Here is a 12,500-nt window from a genome sequence, read left to right on the forward strand (position 1 = left end):
AGAGAGAGAGAGAGAGAGAGAGAGAGAAGGAGAGAGAGAGAGGCAGAGAGAGAGAGAGAGAGAAATGGAAAGAAGAGAAGAGAGAGAGAAAGAGAGAGAGAGAGAGAGAGAGAGAGAGAGAGAGAGAGAGAAACAAATGATGACAAAATAATAACAAATAAATACAAGGTAATGGAAAGAAACACACACGCGCAAAACACAATTAACAAATTTTATTACATCGTCTGTACATTAAAATGAACAAACACAAAGTTTTACAGAACAATTAAAGCTTTTTTGGGGAGAAAACAATAGAACAGATATATAAGAAAAATGCAAATTATTGATGTTAATGATTAAAAGTATGAATATACCGATAATTGCCATGTCACTAATAATGATGATAATAATGTTAAAGAATATTACTACTAATAACAAAACGTTAACGATAGTAATACCATGATAACTATAATGATAATGAAAATGAAAATAATAATAATAATAATAATAATAATAATAATAATAATAATAATAATAATAATAATAATAATAATAACAATAATAATAATGATAATAATAATAATAATAATAATAATATAATAATAATAATAATAATAATTATAATAAAATAGTAACAATAGTAATACGAACAATAATAATAATTATTATTATAATAACAGTAATAATAATAATTACAATAATAATCAATATTATTATCATTAATAATCATTATTATAATAACAATAAAGATAATCATTACTATCTTTGTTATCATTACTATAATTATCGTTGTTATCATTTTCATTGAAAAGCAATAATAACAAACAGCAAAATTAAGTAGAATATTAAATTTCTATTGAAAAAGCAATAAAAGAAAAATGATTATTTTTTTCATATCATAATCAAAGCAAGATCTAAGAGTAATTATTCGGAAAAAAAAGCAAGCAGAGAAAAAAAAGGAAAAAAAAAAGAAGAAAGAAAGAAAGAAAGAAAGAAAGAAAGAATGAAAGAAAAAAAGAAAAAAACAAACAAACAAACAAACACATAAAACATCGACCAAATTCACTGCATAAATTAAATAAATAGAAAAAAATAATAACTGACGAAATGTAAAAAAAAAAAAAAAAAAAAAAAAGAGAGAAAGAGACTCCCCCCGCCTTCTGTTGAGACTTTGACCAATCACCGTCGACTTGCGTATGCGTTAGCCAATAGCCGTAGTGTATTCAATCAATAAGCCCCGCCCATATTCAGAAGAAAAAATGTTAGGCCTAATGATTCCTTTTGATGTAATTTAACCAGAAATATATAAAAAGGATATATTTTTCCACTTGTTTTTTTCGTCGTTCAGTTATTATTTTACATTAGTTGATTCTCACTTCAACGCGTAGACTGGAGGAAAAAGAAAGTGAGAGATAGATAGATGGATAAAGATTGATAGATAGATAGATAGAGAGAGGGAGGGGGGGAGAGGGAGAGGGAGAGGGAGAGGGAGAGGGAGAGGGAGAGAGAGAGAGAGAGAGAGAGAGAGAGAGAGAGAGAGAGAGAGAGATTAAGTAAGAAATAGACAACAGACAGACAGACAGACTGATAGACAAATAGACAGAAAGGGAAAGAGAGAAACTATTATAATATTGTATACAATATCCTTTCCTTTCAATTTAAGTCACAACCTGTCCAATCACGACCAGCTCGCGAACATCTCTTTGAAAATCACAATTCACACAATCAAAGTGTTTATTCCAAGACAAAAATATCCAAACCTGGGCTTTAACCTTGGTCAGAAAACACCCGTCATTCTTCCACACAAAACCTTTGTATAAACAAATCTCCATCAGCCATAACATTAAGTAACACAACATATGGTAAATGCCAATCACATTTCTCTATTGATTTTCTAATGCAGTTCTATATCCATGACGTTAAAATACGAATTCACTGTGAAATAAGATTTGTATATGTGTGGTTTTATCAGAATACCGAGATTTTTTTTTTCTTTTCAGTTCACGAGTAGATACTCTACTTGTACCATAAAATAATAAAAAAAGGTTATCTCCGCTGTTAACTTTTAATGAAAAAGGGGAAAAAATACCCTTTCCTGCACATCTTAGTGACGTACAGCCCATTACAACAGTAACGTTACACACACACAGCCGTTCTAAGCATCGTGTGTTCTACCCGACTAACAGAGGCAAAACCTACCAAGTCTCCCTAGAAACAAGGATGAAACATCAGGCAATCCTCATCACCGCCTCACCAACCACAGGGACAGAATAGGACCCTGTGCATGACCTCCCAAAATACCGAGATGATGAAAAAAAAAAAAACTTTCCATAACACAGTAGTGGAAGAGTTTTTTGTATTGTGGGTTTTTTCTTCCGTAGTATCAGCACGGAAGAGTGTTTTACCATTCAACTCATACTACTTATGAAATAAATGTGCGGTTCCTCTCAGTTGTAAAGTCAGGATTTTCCCACAAAAAAGCCCCAAAGCCCCGGAAAACATTGGGACTTTGGTAACGGTTTATCTAACTCAAAACGAAAAAGCCATTCTTGGAAACAAACGTATACAAAAAAGATTTATGCTGGCGAAAAGTATGAAAGAAAAAATTAATAGGCAATTAAGAAATTGTGGCAGACTAAGTACAATCTCTATACATATATGTATATGTATATCTGTGTTGTGGGTGTTGTGTGTGGGTGTGGTTGGTGTGTTGTGTGTGTGGTGTGTGTGTGTGTTGTGTGTGTGTGTGGTGTGTGTGTGTGTGTAACTTAGATTATTAATATATTATTAATTAATATAATTATCATCATTAATCGATATGAAACATATCAATAAATGAAATCACAGGTTTACAATCAACTACCTCATCCACAAAGGTCATATCAAATAATCACTCATTAATACAAATAATGTCTGATTATCAGCAAACATCCAACAGGAATGTTTAAATATATTACCATAAATACATGTCTTAATCAAGTTAACAATATAAAGTGACGGTGTGTAACTGCAGTTATTATGCTCCTGGAAAATATAAAACATTCTTAAAGGCTTTTTCGCCTTCTTCATGTCAGAAATCTACCTTCCAAATACTTAAGTTATACAGAGAACTAGACGCGGACTAGTATCAATAAAGGTCAAGGCACTGCTGGCACTGCTCCCTGGCACCATCACATCCTGAGGCGCCGCTTGACATCCTTCAGCTTCCTCGGCGACCTCCTGAGGGCCACCTGCCGCGTCCCTTCCCTCGGAACCGACGCCGCGTCCTTGTCCTTCTTCGGCCTGCCTCGCCTTGGCGCTCTGGAGGCCGCGGAGGTCGAGGGGGTCGCCGCTCCCTTGGCCTCTGCCGCGGCGGCCGTAGACCTCGAGGGCGTCGACCCGTTGGGCGCCGGACGAAGGCCTCGCCTCGTGCTCTGGCGGAGGCTCGGGGCCGAAGAAGTCGCGGAGGGAGTCCACGTAGTCGACGAGAGTCTGGACTCGCCGTTCGCCTCGCCTGCCGCTCCGGGGCTTCTCGCCTCGCCTCTCTCCTCCTTCGCCTCCTCCTCCTCCTCACCTTCTCCCACGCCTTCGCCTTTCCCCCTTCCATCTCCCGACGGCCCCGCCCTCACCGCCCCCTCAGCGGCTCCCGCAGACGAGGCTTCCAACATCGGCTTCTTGTGCGAAACCTCCGACGTCGCTCTCGCAGGTGGCCGCTTCAGGGGTCTCGCCGGGACCGAAGGGCGGGACGGCCGCTCTGACGGAGTGGCTGACGGAAGGTTGCCGGAAGCCTCCATCAGCTCGTCCGCGTATACCTGGAAGGAGAAGGTTGAATAAAAGAGACGGGGAGGAAGGGTGACATACATAGATAGATAGATAGATAGATAGAGAGAGAAAGAGAGAGGGAGAAGAGAAGAGAGAGAGAGGGGAAAGAGAGGAGGAAGGGGGAAGAGAGAGAGAGAGAGAGGAGAGAGAGAAGAGGGGAGAGAGAGGGGGGGTGTGTGTTGTGTGAGAGAGAGAGAGAGAGAGAGAGAGAGAGAAAGGAGAGAGAGAGAGAGAGAGAGAGAGAGAGGTGGGTAGGTAGGAGGTAGGTGGGTAGGTGGTAGGTGGTAGGTAGGTAGGTAGGTGGTAGGTAGATGTAGATAGAAGATAGACAGACATACACACCACAACACACACACACACCCACACACACACACACACACCACACCACACACCCCAAAAATATTAATAATATATAAAATTAATATATAATAATATATATTATATATAGTATTAATTTATATTATATAGAAAGGAGAGAGAGAGAAGAGAAAGGGGATAAAGGGGAGAGAGGGGAGAGAGAGGAGAGAGAGAGAGAGAGAAGGAGGGGAAAAGAGAGGAGAGAGAGGAAAAGAGAGAAAAAGGAGAGAGAAAAAAATATATTGAAACAAAGAGAGAAATGGACAAAGAAAGGCAGAGACAGAGATAGAGTTAAATAGATAGGAAGATATATAAGTATATACATATACACACACACATATATACATATAGAGAGAGAGAAAGAGAGAGAGAGAGAAGGATGAGACAAGCCCTCTTCCCCAAACCCACAAATCACGACCAAAAACGCCCAAACGCCGCTTCCTCAAAATAAACATCAGTAAGGTCTGCCCGAGGTCCTTTCGTCTCTCCTCCTCTCCCCTCCCTCCCTCCCCCACCACCTTATGCCCCCCACCCCCCCCCCCATCAACCCCCCCCTCCCATCAACCCCCCCTTCCCCATGTACTCCCACCCTTCCCCAACTCCCCGCCGCCCATTAACTCCCGCCGGCCGCCCGCAGAACGCCCACACAGACTAATGTGGTCGCCCGTCAAGCTATTTAGTCCCGCCGACGAACCAGAGCCGAGACGCGACTGCCAAACACCTAAAGCCGGGGAATCGAAGGGAAAAAAAAAACCCCCCCCAAAAAAATGCCGGGGGGGAAGTTCCTTGAAGTCTTCGAACTTGGGCCGGGGGGGGTTTTTTTTATATATAATTTGCATTTGGGGGGGAGAGGGCCCTTTTTTTGCCCCCCATTTGTTGTGATTTCGCTCTTGTCCTTTTTTTTTTTTTATTTTTTTTTTTTTTTTATTTCTCTTCTCCCTTTTTCTCTCTCCCCTATTTTTTCCCCTCTCTCTTTTTTTTCTTTCCCTTTTTCCCCTCCTCTCTCTCCCTTCCCTCTCCTTTTTTCTTTTTTTCTCTTCTCCTTTTCCCTTTTTTTTTTCCCTCTCCCCTTCTCTCTCCTCTCTTCTTTCTCTCCCTTCTCCCCCCCAACCCCAAAAAAACCCCCCCCCACCCCCCCCCCCCCCCCCACCACCCCAAAAAAAAACCCCAAAAAAAACCCCCAACCCCCCCCACCCAAAACCCCCCCCTCCCCCAAAACCCCCCACCTAAAAATTTTCCAAACCCCCCCGGCGCCCCCCCCCTCCCCCCCCCCCCCCCCCCCGGGTTGGCATTAAAAAAGGGGGGGGGCGCCAAACTTACAAGGGGGGGGGCCCCCTTTTTGGGGTCCTTCCCACCCCCCTTTCTCCCTTTTGTTTTAAAATTTTTTGTTTTTGTTTTTTTTTTTTTTTCTTTTTGTTTTTTTCTCCCTTTCTTCCCTTTTTTCGCTTTTTTCTTTTCTCTTTCTTTTCCCTTTTTTTCCCCCCTCCTTTTTTCCCTTGTTTTCCCCCCCCCCCCCTCCCCTCCCCCTTTTCCCCTCTTTCCCCTCTCACCCCCCCCCCCCTCCCTTCTTTCATTCATTAAAAATTTTTTTTTTTCCTTTTGTTTCCCCCCTTTTTTATTTTTTTTCCCAATTTTTTTTAATCAAAAGTTTCCCCTTTTTCCCTTAAAAGCCCCCCCCTTTTGGAATTTTCACAAAGCCAGTTTCCCCCATTCGCCCCTTTTTTTTTTTACTTAAAAAACCCCCTTCCTTTCTTTTTCTCCCCTTTTTTTTTTTCCCCCCCCCGGGGGCCCACTTGGAAAAAAAAAAAACGCTTCATCTTTTGTCATGTTTTATTTTCTTCTTTCTCTTTTGTTTCGTATCAAATTCATATTTCCTTTTTAGTGTTAAATAAATTATTCCTCTCCTTCCATCTCTCTTTCGGTTCCTATTTCCTTTTATTCCATCCTTAGTATCAGTTATTCATTCTTCTCTTCTTTCCATCCTTCGTATTAAATCAATTATCCTCCTACCGCTTTTTTTATCCTTCGTACTAAATCAATTATCTCTCTTTCGCATCTTTCCTGCCTTCGTAATTTATCAGTTCTCTCCTCTCTCGCTTCTCCCTTCATTCGTAATTTATCAGTTCTTTACTCTCTCGCTTCTCCCTTCATTCGTAATTTATCAGTTCTCTCCTCTCTCGCTCTCTCCCCTCCATTACACGACATTAAGATCTTCATATCTTTAGACACGTGACCCTTTGACCTTTGACCTTCGAGAGGGGCCGTTCCTAGCTCCTATTTGGTCCAGGATACCCAGTCTAGGATACCTCCCCTCCCCCCCTTCCCTGTCCTCAGACCTAGCTTTGGCCCGAGACAAGTCCTTCTAACTTTTTTTTTTTTTTGACTTTAGACTCAGCCCATGACAAGCCTCTCTTCTTCTGAGGCTTTGTCTGCAGTCTTTTGTTTCCCCTGCCCCCTTGGCCATGCTCTCCCCCCACCCTCCCTGTCTTAGACTTAGCAGCAGGTCATGACAAATCATTCCCCCTCACTTCTTTAGACTCTTGAGACTCAATCCTAGCCCATGACATGACACCCCTCGTTAGACTTTGCTCTAGACCAAGATATGACTCCCCCCCCCTCCTTAGACTTTGCTCCAGCCCATGACATGACTCCGCCCCCCCCCCCTAAATCTTAGCCCGTATTGCTTGTCCTTTCTTCCTCCGCCCCCGCCCCCCCCCCCGCCCCCGGCTGTAGTGAGACGTGTACCCATATCTGGATATTACTAATATTTTTTTTTGAGTGAGAGAAAGAGAGAGAGAGAGAGAGAGAGAGAGAGAGAGAGAGAGAGAGAGAGAGAGAGAGAGAGAGAGAGAGAGAGAGAGACCTTCCCCGGCTTTGTCTCGGTGCCAGGGCTAGAGATTCCTGTTACCTCCCCCCACCCCCCCCTTCACCCTCGTCCGAATTCCTTCCCTCCCCTCCCTCATATCCCCTTCCTCTCTCCCTCACTCCCCCTTCAATCTACTCCCTCTCCCTTCCCCTCACCCCCACTCCCCCCTTCTCTCCCCTTCCCCTCCCTCCCCCCCGTACATCCTCTCCCCAGCTTCCACCCCCTCCTGCCCAACCCCCTACTCCCCCCCCCCCCCCCCCCCTCGGTCGTCTCGGAGAACTGGCACCGTGCCATGCCATTACCCTGCCTACCCCCCCCCCCCCCTATCCTAGCCATACGCTCCTCTTCCTGCCTGTCTTCTCTCTCCTCTTTCCTCCTCTTCTCCTCTTCCACCTTCCACTTCCTCCTTCCTCTTCTTCTTCTTCCACTTCCTCTTCTTCCATTTCCTCTTCTTCTTCCACTTCCTCTTTTTCTTCCATTTCCTCTTCTTCTTCTTCCACTTCCTCTTCTTCTTCCTCTTCTTCTTCTTCTTCCACTTCCTCCTCTTCTTCTTCCACTTCCTCTTCTGCTTCTTCCACTTCTTCTTCCTCTTCTTTCACCTCCTTCCTTCTCTACCCTCATCCCCTTCTCCCCTTCTCTCCCACTCATTCTTTCTCTTCCACTATCTTCTTTTTCTTCTCCTTTTTCCTCCTCTCATTCTTCCTTCTCCTCCACCGCTTCCCATTCTCTCTATTTTCCCTTCTCATTCTCTCCCTCTTCCTCTTTCTCCCTTTCCCCACTATTCATTCATCCCCTTTCATCCTCCCCTTCATCCCTTCTTCCTTCTTCTCCACATCTTTCTCGCTCTCTCCCTCCTTCATCCTTTTTATCAGCATTTCCTCCCGTTCTTCCCCCTCCCCCTCCCCCCTCCCCCCCTCCCCACGCACTTCCTCACTCAATTGGATATTCCTTGGCATCTCACGTCCTACCTTGCCATCAAATCTCCCCTCCCCTCCCTTCCCCTCCACCTCCCCTCCCCTCCTCCCCCTCCACTCCCCTTCTCCCCCTCCCTCCCCTCCTCCCCCATCAAACCCCCCTCCCCTATCCTCCCCTAAGCCCCACCTCCCCTCCATCTCCACCAAGCCCACCCTCCCCTCCACCTCCCCTCCCCTCCTCCCCCACCAAGCCCCCCCCCCCCTCTCGCATAACCCACCCCTTCCAAAAACAATAAAAGGGGGGGGGGTCGAGAAAGGGGGAGGGGAGGGGGAAGGGAAGAGGGGAGAGGGACGAAGGAAGGAATAAGAGAGGGGAAGGAGGGGAGGGGGTAGGAAAGGAGGGAGTGGGGTGGGAAGGGAGAGGAAATAGCATATGAAAGGAGAGGAGAGGAGAGGAGAGGAGAGGGGAAGGAGGGAAGTAGGAAAGGAAGAGAAGGCAGAGGAGAGAGGAGGAAGGGAGGATGGGCGTAGCAGGAGAGGAGAGGAGAGGAGAGGAGAGGAGAGAAGAGAAGAGAAGAGAAGAGAAGAGAAGAGAAGAGAAGAGAAGAGAAAAGAGAAAAGAAGAGAAGAAAAGAGAAGAGAAGGGACGGAAGAGTCATTAAAGAAGAGGGAATAAGCGAAAAGCAAAGCAAACCAAAGCAGAGCAGAGAAGAGAAAAGCGAAGAGAGGAGAGAAGAGGAGACGGAAGGAACAACAGAAGAGAAGAAAGGAGAGAAGAGGAGACGGAAGGAACAACAGAAGAGAAGAAAGGAGAGAAGAGGAGAAGGAAGGAACAACAGAAGAGAAGAAAGGAGAGAAGAGAAGGAAGGAACAACAGAAGAGAAGAAAGGAGAGACGGAAGGAAGAATAGAAGAGAGGGAAAGGTAAGGAATGGGGAGGAGGAGGAAGGTAGGTACCTGACGTCACCTGGGTGTGGGTAAAGGGAAAAGGTAGGGGCGAGGGTAAGGGTATGTGTCCCTCCCCCCTCCCCCCCTCCCCCCCCCCTTAAAAGGCAGCGCCATCTGTTTAACTCCTTCTCGTGACGTTGCTGTTCTATGGGTCTGATTTTTATTTTATTTTATTTTGTCTGTATTTCTTCTTATTCCTTTTCCTTTTCCTTTCTTTTTGTTCGACTCCTTCCTCTCACACGTTTTATTTTAGTTTCTTCTTAGTTTTATTATTATTATTATTATTATTATTATTATTATTATTATTATTATTATCATTATTACTATTATTATATATATATATATATATATATATATATATATATATATATATATATATATATATATATATACATATATATATATACATTATTTTTTTTCTTTTTTTTTTTCTTTCTTTTTTTTCTTTCTTCCTTTCTTTCTTTCTTTTTCTTTCTCTCTCTCTCTCTTTGTTTCCTATTTTTTTGTTTTCCTTTTCATTATCTTTTACGTTTTTATCTCTTTCTCACTTTTTTCTTGTACCTTTTCTCCTCCTCCTCCTTCTTCACTGTGTTATTTATTTTTTCGTTTTGTTTTCTGTCTTGCATTTTCCCCGCATCCCTTTATTTTATAAATAAATAAATAAATAAATAAAAAGTACTGTAAGTAGAGAACAGACAATAAAGTGGAAGAAGAAAAAACAAAAAACATAAAAAAATTAACAGAAAAAAACATAAAAACTAACAAATGTACAAAATTTAAAGTTGGCAAAAGATGATAATAACAATAATAACAATAATAACAGTAATAATAATAATAATAATAATAATAATAATAATAATAATAATAATAATAATAATAATGATAATAATAATAACAATAATAATAATAATAATAATAATAATAATAATGATAATAATAATAATAATAATAATAATAATAATAATAATAATAATAACACCAACAACAAAAAAAGCAAAGAAATTCCTCAATAGAAGGAAGGAATGACGGACATGAGGAAGAAGGTAGAAAAAATAAAAGAGGAAACAGAGAAAAATGATAAAAAGGCTTTCGTAAGTAAAATAAATGTAAACTTATGAAAGGAGGAAATAGGAGAAAGAAAATGAATGATAATAAGAAAAAACTCGAAACCGAAAATAATAATAAAAAGAAGAGAAGAAAAAGAAGGAGAAAAAGAGGAAGATATAATAATAATAATAATAATAATAATAATAATAATAATAATAATAACAATAACAGAAATAATGATACTACTACTACTACTGCTAATAATAAAAAAAAAAAAAAAAAAATAAATAAATAAATAAAAAATTAAAAATAAAATAAAATAAAAATAATCATGATCATAATAATAATAATAATAATAACAACAATAACAATAATAATAATAATAATAACAATTAATAATCAATAATAATAATTAATAATTTCCTTCTTATAACAAAAAATTTTAAAAAAATTTTAATTTAACAAAAAATTAATAACGAAAAAAATAAATATCAAATAAAAATAATTAAAATACCCTATTTATCTATTTATTAACAAATTTACATCTCCATCTCCTCTCTTCTCTCCCCTCTCTCTCTTCTCTTTCTACCTCTCTCTTCTTCCTCCCCTCTCCTCTTCTCCTCTCCTCTTCACCTTCTTCTCCCCCCCCCCTTCTCTCTCTCTCTCTCTTCTCTCTCTCTCCTTTTCTCTCTCTCCTCTCTCTCTCTCCTCTCTCTCTCTCTCTCTCCCTCTCCCCCTCTCTCTTCCTCTCTCTCTTTTCTCTCTCCCTCTCTCCTTTCTTTCCTCTTCTCTCCTCTCTCTCCTCTCTCTCTCCTTTTCTCTCTCTCTTCCCCTCTCTTCTCTCCTCTCTTTCTCTTTCTCTCTCTTTTCTCTCTCTCTCTCTCTCTCTCTCTCTTTTCCCCCCCTCTCTCTCTCTCTCCCACTCTCTCTCTCTCTTCCTCTCTCGCTCTCTCTCCCCTCCCCTCTCTCTCTCTCTCTCTCCCCTCTCTCTCTCTTTTTCTCTCTCTCTCCTTCTCTTTCTCTCTCTCTCTCCTTTCTCTCTCTCTTTCTCTTTCTCTCTCTCTCTCTCTCTCTCTCTCTCTCTCTCTCTCTCTCTCTCATCTTTTTTTTTTTTTTGTAAACAAGACATGTATATACTAATAAAACGAACACAACAGATCTTACCGAATCCAAGCCAATCTCTCAATCAACCAATCAACCAACAAACCCAACCAACCAACCAACCAACCAATCTCTCAACCCACCAATCAATCTCTCAACCCACCAACAACCAACCTCTCAACCAACCAACCCATCTCCCACCCACCTGAGAGTGGTAGCAGCGGGGGGCGTCCGGTAGGCGTTGGGGGGGAAGTTCCTCCCAAGCTTCCCTGAATCTCGTCGAGTCCTCCTCCACGGCCTGCTGCAGCTCGGCCTTGAGGTCCACCTCCAGCTGAGGAGGAGGTCGAGGGGGAGGTGGATGTTAGGACGTGGGTGGTAATTTGGGGAAGGGGGGGGGTATTGTGGTAGAGGGGGAATGGGAGGGGGGTGATGGTGATGATGATGGTGGTGGTGATGGTGATGGTGATGGTGATGATGATGGTGGTGGTGATGGTGATGGTGATGATGATATATAATGGTAATGGTGATGATGATGATGATAATGATAATGATGATGATTGATGATGATGATGATAATGTCATGATAATGATAATAATAATAGCAATAATAATGGTAATATTGATAATAATAATAATGACAATAATTATGTTAATGATAATAATGATAAAATAATGACAATAATATCAATCATAATAACAATAAAAAATAATTAAAAAGAGAGATTGAAAAATAAAAAGGCCACTTTTACAACAATCAAATAATAAAATCAATGATATAAAAAATAAGAGAAAAAAAGAAAAAAAAGAGAGGAAATGGAAGAAAGAAAAGAAAGGAAAATGAAAGAAAAGAAAAAAAAAGGGAAAATGAAGGAAAGAAAAAAGGAACAGAAAGAAAAGAGGAAGATAGAATAGAGAAACAAAGGAAAATGAAAGAAAGAAAGGAAAATGAAAGAAAAATCAGGGGGAAACGGAATAAACAAAGAAAGAAAAATAGGAAAATGAAAGAAAAGAAAAAAGGAACAGGAAAAGAAAGTTAAAAGGAAGATGGCAAAAAGAAACAAAGAAAAATGAAAGAAAAAGACGAAAAAGAAAGAAAGAAAAAACGAAAAATGCGAGTAAAGATGGAAATAAAAGAAAAAATCAAGGAAAATGAAAGAAAAGAAAAGGGGAAATGAAAGAAATAAAGAAAAAGAGGAAAATGAACCAAAGAAAGAAAAGGGAAAATGAAAGTAAAAGGAAAAAGAAAAAGAAAAAAGGAAAAAAAAAGAAAGTGAAGGAAAGAAAAAAAGTAAAGGAAGAAAGAATAGAGAAAATTTAAAAGAAAGAAAGAAAAAAATGAAAGAAAGAAGATATAAATTAAAATCAAAGAAAGAAAAAAAAGAAAATGAAAGATATAAATGAAAAATAAATAAATAAAGAAAAGGAAAGTAAAAGAATGAAAGAAAAGGAAAGCCAAAGAAAGAAAAACGAACAAGTAAATCAAACAGA

General features: G+C 40.5%; 1 protein-coding gene across 1 annotated transcript in view; it reads right to left on the reverse strand.

The window, feature by feature from the left end:
* Nucleotides 1-2,891: 2,891 nt before the first annotated feature.
* Nucleotides 2,892-12,500, reverse strand: part of LOC119583542 (zinc finger CCCH domain-containing protein 18-like) — a 13,824-nt gene continuing 4,215 nt past the window's right edge. The window contains exons 3-4 of the mRNA XM_037932073.1: nucleotides 11,218-11,343; nucleotides 2,892-3,770 (exon numbers count right to left, since the gene is read on the reverse strand). Coding sequence (XP_037788001.1) covers nucleotides 3,150-3,770; nucleotides 11,218-11,343 — 747 coding nt within the window. The 3' untranslated portion in view covers nucleotides 2,892-3,149. The remainder of the gene's footprint in view (nucleotides 3,771-11,217; nucleotides 11,344-12,500) is intronic.

The sequence above is a fragment of the Penaeus monodon genome, chromosome 17 (assembly GCF_015228065.2).
Source record: "Penaeus monodon isolate SGIC_2016 chromosome 17, NSTDA_Pmon_1, whole genome shotgun sequence".
NCBI lineage: Eukaryota > Metazoa > Arthropoda > Malacostraca > Decapoda > Penaeidae > Penaeus > Penaeus monodon.